The sequence below is a fragment of the Pygocentrus nattereri genome, chromosome 30 (genome assembly GCF_015220715.1).
Source record: "Pygocentrus nattereri isolate fPygNat1 chromosome 30, fPygNat1.pri, whole genome shotgun sequence".
Classification (NCBI taxonomy): domain Eukaryota; kingdom Metazoa; phylum Chordata; class Actinopteri; order Characiformes; family Serrasalmidae; genus Pygocentrus; species Pygocentrus nattereri.
Window position 1 is genome coordinate 7,434,117 of NC_051240.1, and position 18,059 is coordinate 7,452,175.

An 18,059-nucleotide genomic window follows, 5' to 3' on the forward strand; every position below is an offset into this window, starting at 1 on the left:
CTTCCAAAGCCTTCTCCAAACATCGGACAAAAGATTCCAGATTCCCTCTCGCATATACTTCTGCCAAGTCGCTTTACCTGTACGGTTAGTCATACCTGTATTATTATGCTACAAGTACAGACAGAACCTAAGTCTCAATGTCTACCTCGTGAAAATATTAAAGAGTTGTTGTTTGTAGACATTTTGACTATACAGGAGAGAACATTGCTGGACTGAAAGACATGCCGGTCAGCTGGGGTCTGAATAAAGAGGTGAAAGTGCTCATTACCACAGATAATTCCTTTAACACAATAAAGGTAGCCAAAATAAAGAAGGGGACCAGGCTACAATGTTTTGGTGACAGATTACATCTTGCAATCGATAAGTGTCGCATCAAATCACATTGATTGGTACTGAACATGCTGTGACATACTTTCTCTCTCTGTGCATAAGAGACAGTAATCATTACTTAGAGTAATCATCATATTCTGATTATACTAACTGATTTTTTATAATAACAAACTAAGCAATCTGGAATATGTCATCACAGAATAAAATGCCACTGTACTCAGAAAAGTATTGTCTTAAAATAGTTATTCATTCTTTACTGTGGGTTACGTTTGGGCTTATACAACATTAAACATTCTCTCTATTAACTCTTTATTTACTGAGTGTCCATAAATTGCATGAAAGCTGTGTCAATTTGGTAGTTGCCTGTGGTTTGGGGAGAAAGCAAGACATGGGAGGCATACTGAACTATGGTCAGATAATTAACGAATGTAGAAACAAAATAAGTAAGATTAAGTTGTTGTATCAGAAATAGTCCAAAGATAATTATATTAGACTTCCTTAAAAACTCTATTTTAGAAAATGTACTTAAAGATGACAGGGTAGGCCACTTTTCTGCCAGCTGGAAGACAAAGACAGTGCTGACAGCAGCCCAGAAAGACTGATCCTGAACTTTCACTAATTAGAGTGCTCCATAAGGTCGAGAACCAAAGAGAAGATTACTGAAAAAGTTCTGGGGCAAAGTGAGGCCCTCACTCACATGCTGTCTGCTGACAGGAAAACACACCACCTAGCGCTCACCTGGCCTCTTCAAATGTTTACTGATGCACTCTCTGGGAAAGAAGATGTCAGCATTTCATATCTGAAGCCAGTGCTCCACCTTAAAGACACAAGCACCTGCAGAGGGTCCAGAAAACACAGACCTCACAAAGTCAATCAAGTCTGCAGTCACTGGCTACCTCCAGGAAAAACACAACGATCCAGAGAATAAGCCAAGAGAATATGACTGCCATGAAAGCAAGAATGAAGACAGAGATGGAAGGAGGAGCAAGGAAGGTAAACAGATGGTTAAGACATGGAAACTTTGTGGGAGATGATGCGTCTCACATGACTAACATTACCAATTACAATTCTTGACCATAAAATACGCGTTTTCTCAAAATTAAATCAAATTTGAAAAATATTAACTCTCATTTATTGAATGTTGAGGAAATCAAGTGTCACAGAAGGACAGAGTTCAGCAGCCTCACCTGAAAAGAAGTCACTTGGCAGCTACTTCAAGAATACTGCCATGTCTCCAGACTTGTCTGTTCAGCTTGATGATGCCATGGAAACAGAACTGAACAGCTACCTGATGACTACCACTATAGGTGGAGTAGAAGTCCCCTGGTTTGGTAAAGTTTCCAAGCTGGAGCTGTCACGCCCGGTTATCTTTGTGTACTGGTTCACCCTCAGAAAGGCTCTTTAGTACAAGAGGCAACACTGTGAACTGTCAACATTCATGCCTTAAGCTGCATAAAGTAGACATTTACATTTATGGCATTTGGCTGACGCTCTTATGCAGAGCGACTTACAGTTTGATCATTTTACACAAGTAGGCGAAGGTGGTGTTAGGAATCTTGCCCAAGGACTCTTATTGGTATAGTGTAGGGGGCTTACCCAGGTGGGGGAGTGAACCCTAGTCTGCAGTGTAGAAGGCAGAGGTGTTAACCACTACACTACACCAACCATCCTACACCACCATAGATACACTACCCCACCATAGATATGCTTGTCTTTTTGGCAACAAACCTGTGAACACTGATTTCTGATGAGCGATACACACTGGCCATGATTTACTGTTAGGTTTATTAGTTTTGTAAGAATTTATCTTAAATTTATCTTAATCTCTATGTTTATTGTAGGACTTTGTGTAAAAATAAAATTGAAAGAAAAAAAAAAAATCACTAATTTTGGCTTATTTTTGTGATACATTACTGTCCACTACTGACCGTGACACGTGTAAACAATGTGATGTTTCACAGTGATTGTATACTCTGCAACAATCATTTCGTGTTGCTGTTATGCTTATTACTGATATTATTGTTCAGCATATCATGTAATCATTTATATAAAGTTACTTATCCTATTATTTCTTTTTAATTTTAAAAATAAAACAAAAAACTACATTTCATCTGAGAATGCTGAGAATCTTTTCATGTAGGAACAGGTTTATAATTATTTTCTATAGATACGAACCTAATACAGGTTTGGAATTTATTTTATTAAAAAATAACTGCAATTTGAATTGTCATCGCATTACTGCTCACAAAAAATGTGATAATTTCCCTAAATTATTCAGCCCTTGCGGCACTTCAACACAATTAATTATCAGGCACTAAAAGCAGAGATATAATGATATAGAACAAATCTGGATTGACATGAATTCTGATCCTGAGCTTCTATTTCAGTTTATTTTGTGCTTTGCAAATGTCTTCAGTCTGTAAACATTTCAACTATATTGTAAAAGAAATAGACAGATCTCAACCAGATGCCTAGGCTGGATTTCCGCAAAAGATTACATAAGTTGGAAGTGATGAAATGTTTAATATCCATACACTCTATCGATATCAATACTGTACTGAAATCACTACACCCTTAGTTGAAGGTACAAAGCTTGGCTTCATCTGAAATCTAAAACTAATCTAACTACATGATAAAATACACAGTGGCTGTAAATCACTCTGTTGTGTGCAGGTATTCACTCTGAGAGGCCTGAACACTAACCGCTGACCCAGTGGTAACTGAGTCCGTCAGTAACAGGATTCATAATCATGTTTGTATTACAGTGCCAGCAGAGTCGTAGATACCTTTTACAGTCACAGATTTATGCTAAGCACCATTTCACTAACCCATTTTCCTTCTGTGATGCTGCTCAGAGTTGATAATCTGGGAGCTGTGCGAGTTGGTGATAAGAGAAATACACACAGTGAGTTGCACCTCGGAGCTCCACAGATGGCTTCAGAATGGAAGCTTATGTCAAAAAATGAAGAGGAAAGAAATTGGATTCTATTTTTTGCAATAAATACTGTTCACACCATGTATTAGGGAGGATTATGAGCAATTGCACAAGCGCAGCACTAATCCTCAATTTTTTAGTGGCTCAAACCGAGAGAGAAAGAGAGAGAGAAAGAGAAAAAGAAAGAGAGAGAAAGAGGAGAGAGAGGGGGGGGGGGGGCAGAGATCCCATACTGTTGCCTGAAGGTTATGTTCAAACTTTTGTTTCATAGATAGATTTCATTTCACCAGAACAGATTATGTGACCACAGAGGACAGAATAACACAATCTGTTGGCAGTTCAACAATGCGCTTAGAAGATTACAGGGTTAGCAAACAAGTACACAGACATATGGGCAGGCAAACCTGTCACAAAGTTTCTAATATAACTATCATCTACCTGAAGCTACTGTTTCCAAAACACAACTAAACATCAGCTAGCAGAGGTTTAACAATATACACTGTGACACAATACAGGTGATCCAAAAATGTGACAATAGGCACTCTATTAAATACGCCATCTTATGCAACTGACAAGAAAGACGTTGTCATTTGTCATTCAAATTTTGTTCAAAACATCATGAGAATGTTGATCTGTGAGCCCAGTATTATCTAACCAAGTAAAGAGCTGACTGTATCATTACAGCATCTTCTACAACCTACAGTTAAAAATAGCTTGTTTTGCACTTCCCTACTTGCAGAGGACCAATGCAAACCACTCACTGTCCTAACCAAGTACGTCCCAGGAAAGGGTTAAACCCAGGTGACAGGAATAATGAGTCCCCCTCAGTTAAAGACGTCAGAGTGTGGCAGTGTTTCACGAAGTGGTTTGACTTCCCTGAGACAGCTGGTGAATAATGCAAGAGTTCAGGTGGGAATCTTGGGCTGAACATGCATGTGCAGTGATTCAGCTGGACTAGGCTCGAACAGGCTGTCGCTGACTCACACTCGCAGGTGCACAGTTCACCTGCACTGACAGGTGTGCTACTTGCCACACGCACACTGAGCGTGTTCTCGACACAAGGCCGGGTTCATGACGTCAGAACTCAGGCTGCAGGGTGCAACGGTCCCTTTCACAACAATCCCATATTACAAAATTAGCTTCTAGGCAAAAAAAAAAAACATAAATAAATAATAAAAAAGTTCAGTTTTCTCCCATCTAAGAGTCTTTCTCTGCTACAGTGTTTGTTAGAAAACCTTTACAGCATACAAATGACTAAAGCCCCTGCACTGAAAAATGTGATGCAACAAACTGACTTCATTCAAAAGTTTAAATACTTTCCGTGTTAATAAACCACATTACATCAGCAAACCTTTCTCTGTGGATGGATGTGGTGTACACACTTAAATCAGTGTAATATACTGTAGAATCAGTGCCTGAATAGGTGCCAAATGAACCAATTGTTCACAACTTGACTGTATAATTAGCCAAACCACAAGAGGCCAGACTGAGAATATCATAGATGTGCAAAGGTTTATAAACACCAGCTCATCCATTGTTTCTTCAAATCAAAGAGTATTAAGAAGGAGGTGGTCCCCCTTTGCTGCAGTACCAGCCTGTGTTCTCCACTAGATGCTGGGGCATTGTTGTGAGGATTTGACTGTATTTGGCCACAGGAGCATTGGTGAGGTCAGGCAATGATGTTGGATGGTTGGTTCTGGATCACAAACACCACTCTAACTCATCCCAGAGGTACTGGATGGAGCTCCATTACAGCAGAGAAGGCATTTACACTGCTCCACAGCCCATTGCCTAAGGGCTTTTTACCTCTTTAGTCAAGGCCAAGAGGAGGACAGAAAGGAGCTGGTTTTTTAATCAGAACGCACCAACTTTGTGTTGTTTTAGTCATGTAGCTTTTAGCATGTTACATTTACATAAGCAGTAATGTATAAAAGATGGAGCAGTTTCTAACCTAAAGCCAAGTAAACTGAATGTTATCTTTTTGCTACGGTTTACTACTATGGCTTATTTAGGGCCTATGCCCTTTTCCGGTTTATAAAAGGGAAATGCGTCAAGTTCTAGGCATGTTTTGCTGCTGAAGTCGATATTTGTGTTCACTCCATCCCTCATCCCTCTGAGGACCTCATCTAACACCCTTCAGTTGAACTAATAAAGTAACGTAGAGGCCCTAAAGATGACGCTGGGGATTCTCCTGCTCGGAAATGGAGAGGCCAAGTGGAAGAGGGCATGTTAAAACCAGTGCTGAAATGGGCAGTGGACACTTCTGGACACATAGTGTAATTGCTCTACTTTCTAACATTGCTTCCTTAAGCTAAGATGCTTTTTAAAAGTGTGTTCACATCCTCCTCCTTCCACTGTTGACTCCCATATCCTCTCTCTCTCTGGCAGGAAGCGAGCACTTGTGGTATCATGGTCACTGGCTCAATGTGTACCATCACGATAAGAGTTTATCCAGCGCCGCCAGTCATCACCACAGAGACGACCATAGCTCAAGCAGGAAAAGACACACAGCACGACGAGCTAGAGTCCAAAATAATAACAAATGGCATGCGTAACAGGGCAGTGGAGTCAGGAGGAAGAGAAGCAATGGGACATTTCTACACTGCAGACCAAAACGTGAACGCTGCCCTGCTTGAGTCCAGCAAGTTTCAGAGCTGTTTTTTTTTTTTAACGTACTCCTAAAAATTATAAACCATTAATACCCTCAGCACAACTTCTATATTAGGTCATGTTTGTTAGCGAGACCTAGAACAGCCTTTTCCTTTACAAAACTGTCAGTGAGTCATGCTTGAAAGTTGCTCTACTCTAAGGCTATTTACATATCTAAGTAAATACACATGTAGGACTTTGCAGAAATATGTGCTTTTGTAGAAAGACATTTGGACAGATGAGTGTGAACCATGATCACTCATCAATATGAACTTATTTAACAATATTAACAAACTGTCAGCAGCGTTAGAGACCATACTAACACATATACAAACTAGCTCTGGGAGATATGTTGTCCATACCAGTATACTGTGAGACTGAAATCTTACTATACTCATTTTCAGTTTTAATGATATTTAGTGAAATGAAAGGGGAATTCTGCATAATTAAATGGTTCAGAGAGGTTGACATCAGATATGGCATTCCTGAAAAATCTAAGGAGCCAGAATTGTTCACAGTGGTGTTGATAGGAACCTGACGTCTGCCTCTAAAGGCTACATAACAACAACAACAACAACAAAAAAAAACAGATTAAATGATACAGTTATGAATATATTGCCTGATGCACAAGATACTTTTTTATGCTTTATGGCAGGTTGAAGACAAACTCTTTGTTTAAAATGTGTATTTCGTAATTGACTTATGGTAAAGTGGTACGTAGAGTAAGGTAAATAGGTTTATCAATATTAAATTTAGACGAAAACCATGCAAAGTTGTCTTACGTCCAATCAAAACAAGCTATGACGTAAAAGATTGTTCAGGTTCAACCTAGTCAATGCAGCTTAAATGTCGTCTGATACCACTTTGCACTCAGGCTACTGAAATGATCAATATCGCCCAGCGCTTTCGATGTTTGATGAAATTAGCTCATTTAAAAACACAAGGGCTACTATCATATGACTCAGAGACATTACCATCAGGCTCATCATCAGCTGAACGCAGCAAGAGTTAAAAGATTTTAGTAACTTTTGCACTATAAAGGGGATTTCCACTGATTTTTCTAATTTTCTCAATAAATAAATTATTAAGATGGAAACAAAGTCATTCAGAGTGGTATGGTGTGAAATGCTTCATTCTAGAAAAACGTACAGAGTCGGAATTGTTCACAGTGGTGGTGATAGGAACCAGACGTCTGAAGAGTTTAATGCTTCTAAAAGCTATGCCACAAAAATGTATTACATAAAAAGGTTATGAAAACCCAGCCTGATGCCAAATACATTGTTCTACGATGGTTTTGAGGTAAACTTCAGGGTTACAGTATACTTTAAAAAATACTTCTTTATAGTGGTTCAGGATAGTAAATAAAATGGCTATTTTTGTAGACATTGCTCTTCTGGTTCCTATCACCACCACTGTAAAGAAATCTAAGTCTCTACAGTGATGCATTTCACATCAAAGCACTCTGAATGACTTTGTTCACATCTCAGTGATTAAATTATGCACACATTTTGGAAAAACAGCGCAATTCCCCTTTAAGCCCACAGCCTTCCAGTCACACAGCTGCCTAAGTACCCTGGAGGATGCTTTATAAAGCCGAGCTTAGCTTACCTCTTCCACAGTCAGTGGCATGCATATCCTGTACTCTTTCATCAGCATGTTCCTCAGTGTGTCTGTAAACCAGCAAAGGAGTAGCAGAATCTCTGAATGGCACTTCAAAAATCCTAAAAAGACGATAAAAACACTCGCTTCAACTTCTAGCTCTGTAGCTATGTGAGTTAACTGTTAGGTAACCGTTAAACGGGAAGCCCCAATTTTCAAACTTTCTGCATATTACACAGCTAAGAGGTAAACAAGATTTTTTAGAGTGGTTACCTGAGCAATGCTGTTCTAGTGAAAGTTACAGGGTTCACAGTTCACAGTGGTGGTGATGGGAATCAGACGTCCACCCTTACAAGCTCCCTCACAGAAAGTTACTAACCTAGTTAGCTAGCTAGCTAACCTACATTAAATGGCTATGAAGGCGCTGCCTGATGCCTGGCACACGGCTTTAGCACAGCTCTGCACTACGAGTTTGACTTTAGGCGTAATTTTTGCTGGAAAGACGCATGAAGGGTGTTCTAAGCCAAAAGAGGTACAAAGACTTTTTTGCGGATTTAACTAACAATATTTTCCTGTCGTTATAGTTAGCTAACCACCTGCATGTAGAACCAGCCGGCTGGAGGAACGTTAGGTCAACTGGGGGTTTGGGACAGTAAATAAAATGGCTAGTCAGCTAACTAACCCTATATTTGTGCTCTATATGAGCGCTCTTCTGGCTCCTGTCACCACCACTGTAAACAAAATCTGAGTCCAACGTTGCAATGAACCGTTTTACATCACACCACTCTGGACTGAACTTCGCAGAAATTTTGAAAAAATGGGTGTAATTCCCCTTTAACCGTTTACATTGTCGTTAGCCTAACTTACCTCACGCTTCCAGACAACGAAACACAGCTTCAAGTGAAAAACAACTTCAACCAAAAACTCTTTATCGCTAGATTACCGTCCTGGCTGAAACGTTTCGGAGCTTATTCGTGGCACGAAGTACGAGTGAATAAAGCGAAAGGCGAAAAACATGACTCGAGTCTGAGACGTTCAGCCGGTTAACGGTGCAGCTGGACGCGCAGAGCGCTGGAGGTTTCAAAGTGAGCGTTAAGATTCGAAGGCGGACGCGCGAGACTGGAGATGAACCAAAAGGCGGGAATGCTCTCCTTCAGGGCGCTAGGACAGCTCGTTCCGGCGCGGTCGGCTGCTCCTCATCTTCTGCGGTTCAACATACCGAAACGGCGCGGCTTCTCGGTCCGTTCAGAGCCTCGGAGTCTGCAGTTCTGCAGTAACGGCGACGATACCGACCTTCTGTGTCTGTCTGGTTTTTTTTAAGCACTTCGCCTGAACCTTTTCGTCTTTTTTTAGCGTTTTCTGTTCTTTTTAACGTTTCACGGGTTCGCCCGACGTTCTTTCGCAGCAGTTTGAGTCAGTGATAGTGAAGCGAGTGCTTTCACTCCCTCCCTCACTCTCTCTCTCTCTCACTCACTCTCTCTCTCTCTCTCACTCACTCTCTCTCACTCATTCTCTCAGCACGAGGGGCAGGAAACCACGTTTTTTTCCTTTACACAAGCCGAGGCTCCAGCGAAGCAGCCCCGCTACAGGGGAAGTCCACCGACTTCTCAAAATTCCTGCTTAATTAAACGGTCGAGATGTAAACGAAGCCATTCAGAGTAGGTCGAGGCGAGACGGCTCATTGTAGAAAAACCTACTCAGGTGATAGGAACCGGGGTCACCGCGAGTACCACGCAAACATGGCCATTTATTTACTATCCAAAACCGCCTGAGCGTTTAAACGGAGTGCTGATGGGATGGTGGAAAGTTTTTGGTTTCATCTCTCAGCACCCTGCATGTATTCTTCCTTCTTGAACGGATTAAAATGAACAGATTACTAAAACGTGTCAGACCAAAGCTTCACCGCTTTATCACAAAGCTGCCGTAAACAACGCGCCAGGCAGCGCTTTCACACCCATCTCACCCGCTAACTCTCTGCGAGGGCGGCTTTAGAGGCGAGCGACCGACTCCCGTCACCGCCGCTGTGAACAGCTCGCTTTCTGCAGGCTTCTCTGAAACGGAGCGCTTCACACCAAACCGCTCTCGACGGCTTTGCCTACGTCTGCCATTTCATCAAGCGGCCGTGGGAAAATTCTGGCTAATTACTAGTGGCATGCTAATTAAAAATACATTTCATAAGCGCCGTTGATCAAAGAGTGAAACACTTCAGAAAACGGGACTTTAGTTTCTCTGTCGCTTTCTGATCCGCTCTATCAAAATAAAGCCTGCTCCAGTAGCTCAAACATGCTCCAATGTGCCGTATCTGCGAGGACGATCAAAGATCTCACACTAGTGAGCCTTTAAATATAAAGCAAACGTCTCAAAGGGCCATAAGTAAACAACGACCATCGCAATGTGAGGTTCGCATAAAGAGCGACATCTGCTGGCTGAAGGGTATAAATTCAGTCTTTGAGAAGTAAACGGAAAATCCCTCTGAGTGGTTTCTTATATATATATATATATATATATATATAAAAATGACGTTGCTTGAACGTAAGTCTAATATTAGAACACTGTGAACACCATGTACTCAAACTGTAGTCTACTACTGCCAAAGAAATGTAGCCATCACATTTAATAAAGCTTGCTGGGGTGGGTTATTTTGGCTAGGTTTGTTAGCTAGTTAGGGGATGCTTTTGGTCTAAAATCAATTTATAAACTCCTAAAGGAGAGTTGTGAAGGGGGCAGCGGATGCTGAGGTCACCAACGTTCTGCAGAGTCAAACGCTACAGACTTCCAAACTTCATGAGGCCTTCAGATTATTCATGGAATGGGTTTTCATGGCCGAGCAGCTGCATCCAAGCCTTACATCACCAAACGCAATGCAAAGCGTTGAATGCAGTGGTGCAAAGAGTGGTGCACTGGACTCTAGAGCAGTGGAGACGAACCACATTTCTCCGTCTGGCAATCTGATGAACGAGGCTGGGTTTGGTGGTTGCCAGGAGAACGGTGCTTGACGGCATTGTGCCAAGTGTAAAGTTTGGAGGAGGGGGGATCATGGTGTGGGGTTGTTTTTCAGGAGTTGGGCTTGGCCCCTTAGTTCCAGTGAAAGGAACTCTTAATGCTTCAGCGGACCAAGAGATTTTGGACAATTTCACGCTCCTAACTTTGTGGGAACAGTTTGGGGACGCCCCCTTCCTGTTTCAACCTGACTGCACACCAGTGCACAAAGCAGGTCCATAAAGACATGGATGAGCGAGTTTGGTGTGGAAGAACCTGACTGGCCTGCACAAAGTCCTGACCTCAACTCGATAGAACACCTTTGGGATGAAATAGAGCGGAGACTGAGAGCCAGGCCTTCTTGTCCAACATCAGTGTCTGACCTTCAAAAAATGCGCTTCTGGAAGAAATTCCCATAAACACATTCCAAAATCTTGTGGACAGCCTTCTCGGAAGCGTTGAAGCTGTTACAGCTGCAAAGGGTGGGCCAACATCATATTAAACCCTATGGATTAAGAATAGGATGTCACTCAATTTCATGTGTGTGAAGGCAGACGAGCGAATACTTATGAAAATATAGTGTATTATATTATATTGCATACATACCTGCATGCGCATGTACTCTCACACACATAGGCGGACGGCTGGTTCCTGTCACCACCACTGTGAACAATTGTGACTCAAATTTCACATTAAACACTCCCCAACACTTGAATTACACTAATTAACCACATTAACATGTCATGTGAAATGAAGATGTGTGTAATATATTTACATTAAAGTTTGTTAGCCTAAAACCTGTTTCCTATTACTTACTATGTAATTATTTATTAGTCATTTATTAAAGCTAATAGTGCATTTTAAGTATAGCTACAATTTAGATTCTGGGTTAGTTATTGACGTGGATCAGATAATTAAGGGTTCATAAGATGTTCTTCTATGTTTCTATGAAATATTAAAACACAAACCAGCATGGAAAAAAAACTTTATTTCAATTATTTAAGAAAAATTACAAAGCCATACAGGTTAACATTTTAACCCACATACATAGCCTACAAAGCGAGACTGTAAAAGAAAAAATACATATCAAATAAGCAAGGTCTGCAAAAACAAACTGCCATTTTTGCAACACTTGTGGAGTCAGATACGACAAGGCATATATGTGTGTGTCCGAAAGAAAGAAGGAAAAATCTCTCACAATAATACTGCCCTGATTTTTACACAGCGTGGTACACACTTATTGGCATAGAGGTTTCTGATCCAGTTTTAAAACTAATTAAACCATGAATTACTTCGATAGGAATATATCTTCATTACATTTCCTTCAGGAATACACATTAGCCTCTTGCAGAGGGATTCATTTAGGATCGCAACCAGCTACATTTAAGGCAAAATCAGGTTCAATTATAAGTAAGCAAAAGTAATTGAGATTTCCTTCGCTGATGATTTAAAGAAAATCAAGTAATAATCCAGAAATCGATGGGAAAAAAAGACTCTGAAGGAGAGAAATCTATGATAGCAAACACATTTTCTCCCTGTAAACAAGCCTAAACGAAGTGTCCACATTCAAATACACATTTCGTACAGTTTCACAGAAGCGGAAGCTTCTCAGAGAGGCAAATCAAAACTTTGCACGGTCAACATCAGTAGTGTATGGAGTATTTCAGCGCATGAGAAAGACCGCAGTGTTCACAGGAAACGCATATCACAGTATCACTTTACAATACTTCTTCTCGTCGGGCCTGTGACTGTCAACCGAGCCCTTATTCACTGTTGCACAACTGTAGCGTAACTGTGTAACTGTAATAAGCCTGAAAGAACGTTCATAGTGCTTTAGTGACCTGGGGAAAAAGACTCAGCCTCAGCTTTGTGCGGCGCTTGTGGAAACAGTGCTTAAAGAATGGATTCTTAGGAAATGAAAGCGCACTTGAAGCACTGGTTCTCCTTCAGTTATGAAGTGGTTTCCTTCAGGCTAATCCAGCTTGGCTAATCTACATCCGACCGGGAATGTCATACGTTTTCAGAAGAAAAAGAAAAAAAGATATTAGGCAAAATGGCTTCATATACAATCATACCATATTTTGCAGAAAATCCTCCATAGTATATGCAAACGTAGTATCTATATATTACTTCTTTTATCAGTGATAAAAAGGAAATAAATCTTCATATACGTTCTTTTTATCAAACAATAGCAGGAAAGGCATATAAGAACAGTCACAGACGCACACACACACAAAAAAACACAAACATTCATGACCTCATGATGCATCAGACCCTCAGCATACTTTACATATCGGGTACCATTTATGATTCTATACATTTCTGCATACACTCTCAGACACACACAGTGACCTTGTTCTAGCGTAGCTGAATGAGCAAGACCTGCTCACAGTGACGGTGACGGGAGCCATCGGAAGAGCCTAAAGCCTCTAGAAGCTCCCCAGACAGAAAATTACTACATGAAATGGTTATGAATTTGCAGCCCGATGTCTGAGACACTGTTTTTATGATAGTTTTGGGATGGTTTTGGCCCAAAACGTATTCTTTTAAATCCATTTATGATGGGGAGATACCTGCAGGGTGTTATGAGGCAAAATAGTCCCCAAAAGAAAGTTACTTTTTCCAGATTTACCCGTTTTTCCATCATCATTACATATAAAAAGTTTAAAGCCATGTAAGTTCACTGGTGGTTTTGGGTAGTAAATAAAAAGGCTATATTTGGGTTGTAGTCATGGCGACCCCTGGTTCCTATCACCACCACTGTAAAGAATTCCCCTTTGGCCTTCCGAGGCTCTATGTTTGACGCATATGCTGCTAACCACTGTGCCAATTCTGCAGTGTGGTCACCACCTCAGTCAGCTGTGCTCTGCGGACTTACGCAGGATGCACCGCTACACTACACATAAGTAATTTCACGTGTTATGCCACTTGGGCATCTTTATATAGTGTTTTATCAGTTAATCAGTAAGCAAAACCAGTCAAACGTCAGAATAGACATGGTAACAAATTCCAGATCAAATATGAAAGCAAATTCAAGACAGATACTGGAAAAAATAAATAAGCTCTACATTTTCGATTATTTGGTCAGAGCGAGATTCTCCCACATTTTATAGTTTGGTAAGCAGCTAGCTAACAACACATTTGCAATGTAAACCACCAAAACCTGACACTAGTGACTGATGCATAGGTGACAGACACATAGACAAGGACACAAAGTAGGGACTCAACGCTGTAATATACGTGGGATACTGGAAGCGGAGTACAATGCAAGTACCTCTAGAGTACACCAGTACATCAGACCCGAGCTGGCCTTGACTAGAGCATGTGTGCATTTGATGCTATAGTTTTATACTAAATACACTGCGTTTGGTCTCATATACACACCATTATAAAGTCACACAGTGCACAGCCACACACACACACACACACACACACACAAAAACATCGTCCTTCTAATGATATCTTCTAATCACCGATATAACTTTCATTCTGGAGTATTCAGGCACAGTTTATGGCTGCAGGCAAATACATCCAAGCCGAACCATTTAATCTAGTTACATAATTGATCTCAGAACAGCAGCAAAGGCTCACCAGCACCGCTGCTCCTCAATCCCAGTCCTAGAGGGCTTTACAAAGCAGGACTTTTTTTAAATAGCCAGAAAATACAAAAGGGAAGCCTGACCAGCAGAGCTAAAGGACATTGCAAACAGTCAAACCTCATTTTTCCTTCATGCTAATTGGTGGCTGTACATCACACTAATTGCTGCGTACTATTCTATTCTTTTAAGCTATCAAACTAAATGAGGAATCCTGCTTTGCGGAATATGTTTGGAATTTTCTCTGCTCCAACACGCTTAGGCTCAGGAAGAGCTCAGTAACTAGGCCTGTCACAATTATTACGTTCGTCTGATCACAATTATTTACACCGATTTCAGTTATTAACTAACATTTACTAGACTTATTACATTTCACAATGATATGTTTACAACACAACAAAAAGAATGTGCTTATTTGTTTATTTCTCGTTAATAACACCTTCAGAGGGTGGCAGTGAGTAATGTTTGTCTATTTGAGCTTGAGTTGTTTCTGTGACAGCTGCATACCATGAACAAAAAAATAATTCAGCTCAATTAATTCTACTGCAGTTCATTTTCAGCTAAGATTGTGGCCCATTTACCTGAAGCAGGTGTTTTAGAGCAGGAAAAGTACAGAAACCTCAGGACTGGCATTGAGGAACAATGGACGACCCTATTCAAGTCAGACCTTCAACTGTGTTTAAACTCCACTGGTGTGACATTAAGCTGGTAGTGAGTCCTCAGAACTGGAGTTTGACACTTCTGCTGTAGGTTTATTTATATGCAATATCTCTACATAATAGGGCTGCACAATATTTCATTTATTAACTGTTATCAGGATACTGACCTTTGCAATACTGATATCTTATGCACCCTCTAATCAAATCACAATGAGTGTTTAAGCCTTCTGAGCAATTCTGTAGCCGTTTTGATGAATCAAGGTCTTCATGTAACCCAGCAAATGTAAATTACTTCTGTCAAAGTAAAGCAGGCCAGTATTTAATCATGTGACATTCACAAGTTTTTTATTATATTGCATATAATATTATTATTATTATTATTATTATTATTATTATTATTATTATTATATAACTGCAATACTATTTTCCCCCATATTGTGCAGCCCTAATACATACTGATAAACAGTCCACCTGATTAAATATTCACACCCCAACCCTTAAATCATAGTTGCATATCATCTTCCTTCCAGTTTCTGGGGAGCACAGAGACTAAGTTACCCACAATCATCTTCTCTCACATACATAGTCCTTCATCTCAACCCAGACTTGCTGCTCTTTCCTCATGTTTTCCTCTCACAGAAACTTCTTCTTCATCACACCTTTCACTGATAAAGTAATTAAAGCAGCAAAGTTTTTGTGTCTTCTTTGTTCTCCTCAAAGGCAGGAAGGAGACACCAATGGCCCCTAGCGTGGATGTGAGGAGCAAACTGCTCCCTATTACCCACCAACATAAGCTATATGTTTGGCCACCTGCTGGGACTTGTACAGCGCCTCATAGACCCTCAGACAGAGGAAGGTCAGGCTCAGGGGCATTCACGCCCCCCTTGCTGTCCGTTAGCGTCGTGTCGGACCGAGGGTCCATGGCGGAATGCATGATGTGGAGCCACACGTCATCCATGTTTGGCATCACAAGGATTTTCTGCAGAAAAGAGAATTAACAGGGAATTAAAACACAAGAACCAAGTAGGGGACCTAGGCTTTGTTTTAGAGGTTCATATTGTAACCAGATTTGATTTCATTTCTAATAAACAAGAAATAAGTGGACATACAGTCATGTCCAAGGGTTTTGGCACCCAGGTGAAATGATGTTTTGTTGATGTTCTTAGTGAAAATAAGTTAAAACATCCCCTACAGAGAACAGACATCTGCACATTTTAATACACAATTATTGTTTATTTGCTGTTAATTTAGCACATTGAATAAATCAAACATAAAACATGGCCTGCACAAAAGTTTATATATATTTTTACCCCCCCCCAATATGTTAAACTGTGCAAATAAATAGAAATAGAAGAAAAAGCCATATTTAAGTGTGCTTTCTGTAGAGGATGTGTTAATTTATTTGTACTGAGAAAATCAAGAAAACATGTAATTTGACTGGGCTGTTCAAACTTTTGCTTATGACTAAGATGTCTGAAAACTGGGAGTGCTGGGTTTGCACCTCCTGGAAGCCTGTTCATATGTCACATATGAATACAATAAATAAACTGATCATTAAAAAATAAAATATGATGAATCAAGTGTGTTTGATCAGGTAAAACACCAAACTATGCTAGTTAATGGCTAATAACTGCTGAAATGTCATCTTGATGGCCTGTAAACTTTATGGGTTTACCTAATTGTGTATCACTGAATAATAGTGATCTGCATGTTTACATTATACAAGAAAATGAGTTAAAATACATGACTGCGGCAGAGTTGCGTATAGAACAACACATGGTTTTGCGAGGAACAAGGTGCAAAAAGTCTTCTTTAGCAACCTGCCTAGTTATCTAGTTAGATTTTCATTATAAATACGCAAAGCTATTCATTTGCCATCTGTAAAGAGGTACCGGAACATCTGAGCCAGAACCACCAGGTTCAAGAACAGTTTCTATCCCCGAGCTGTCAAACTGGTCACACCGGCAGCATCAACCTGTGCTTAACTACACCACTACAGTCTGTTAATGATCAACCTGATCACCCAGCACTCTACACACTGAGCTCCACCAGCTCAGAGGACTGTATGCTGTGCACTTCATCTCTGACTAAGCCTTATTTCTAGTATATATATTTAAACTGTAACTGTTTATTTAAGATGTTACCTGAACATTATGCTGCTACTCTGTACCTGCACTGTACACTTTATATACAGATCACTGTTTACACCACTAGTACTTCTGCATTTACTGTGCTGTAATTCACCAGCACATTTCTGTCTATATATCTGATACACCTGAATATCTGACTATGCACTAACTGTCTATGTGTCCAATACACCTATAACACTTGCCTATGCACATCTTGTCTACGTTCGACACCTGTACCTACTGACTGCACATTTTGTCTTGTCTTTTACTTACTTGCACTGTTTACTATGCATCTTTTATCACTGCACTGGAAAAGTAGCCCGATAGTGTTTCGTTATACTGTACTACCCTGTACTGTATAATGACAATAAAGATGAATTGAATTGAATTGAAATCTAGCTGACAAACTGATACAAGATTCACCAAGTGGGTTTCTTACTCCAGGTTTTGTGCTTTTGCCCCGATAGCTGCCCTTTTAAAGATTTTCTTATCGTGCTATGAAAATGAAACTGTCTGCAGTTACAGTTTATTTCTCCTAAATGTGTGTACATTTATGCATTATCATGTATATGACAAACTCATGCACAGATATGCAAGAAAAACGTAGGATATGGGCCCTTTAAGATATAATAGATTGCAGAGGTCTTCAGATCTGGCCCTCGAATCTAGTTTATTGCCGTCACTGGGAGGTATGACACTAGGTGGCTGATCAGTTACATCAACAGTTCAATTGAGTAATCAACAAAATACAGAACCGGAAACTGGATTCAAGGTCTGGATTTGAAGACCTATGATACAGTGCAGGACATCCCTAATGTCTGCCAGGCTCAGTCTGGTACAGTGAGAGTAAACGAGCGATAAGTCTCTGACATGGACTACCAGGAAAATTGTAAACAAATCTCATGTTGTGTTCCGGTGCTTAAAGAGGCCTTACCTGGAACTCCTGCTCCAGTTTCTTTTCTATCCAGTCTGTTACATGTGCAAGAGTCACTTCTCTTTCTCCCAGTTTAGGACGTGCCTTCAGCTCCAGCAGGGGTGGACTGCGGAAGCCATACCTGAAAATAAACATTATGTGGCTTCATTTAAAACCATTTCTATTCACATTAGTATTCCATTTTAATGCCTCCAACACTTGCAGAGCTATTGTCACACCACTAGGTGGCATCAACACCATAAGAGAGTC

General features: G+C 40.4%; 2 protein-coding genes across 6 annotated transcripts in view; both read right to left on the reverse strand.

Annotated features, from left to right (window-relative positions):
* LOC108424775 (cytoplasmic phosphatidylinositol transfer protein 1-like) overlaps nt 1-9,820 on the reverse strand; it is a 77,228-nt gene extending 67,408 nt beyond the window's left edge. The window contains exons 1-2 of one of the 4 annotated variants that reach the window (XM_017692999.2): nt 8,381-9,813; nt 7,523-7,584 (exon numbers count right to left, since the gene is read on the reverse strand). In XM_017692999.2, the coding sequence (XP_017548488.1) occupies nt 7,523-7,570 (48 nt within the window). In that variant the 5' untranslated portion in view covers nt 7,571-7,584; nt 8,381-9,813. Of the gene's footprint in view, nt 1-7,522; nt 7,636-8,380 lie in introns of all 4 variants that reach the window. The other 3 variants (XM_017692998.2, XM_017693001.2, XM_017693000.2) reach the window with 3 other exon arrangements.
* A 1,643-nt stretch (nt 9,821-11,463) lies between these two features.
* LOC108424774 (testis-expressed protein 2) overlaps nt 11,464-18,059 on the reverse strand; it is a 55,308-nt gene continuing 48,712 nt past the window's right edge. For both annotated transcript variants that reach the window (XM_017692997.2, XM_017692996.2), the window contains exons 12-13: nt 17,811-17,931; nt 11,464-15,726 (exon numbers count right to left, since the gene is read on the reverse strand). In XM_017692997.2, the coding sequence (XP_017548486.1) occupies nt 15,580-15,726; nt 17,811-17,931 (268 nt within the window). In that variant the 3' untranslated portion in view covers nt 11,464-15,579. The remainder of the gene's footprint in view (nt 15,727-17,810; nt 17,932-18,059) is intronic.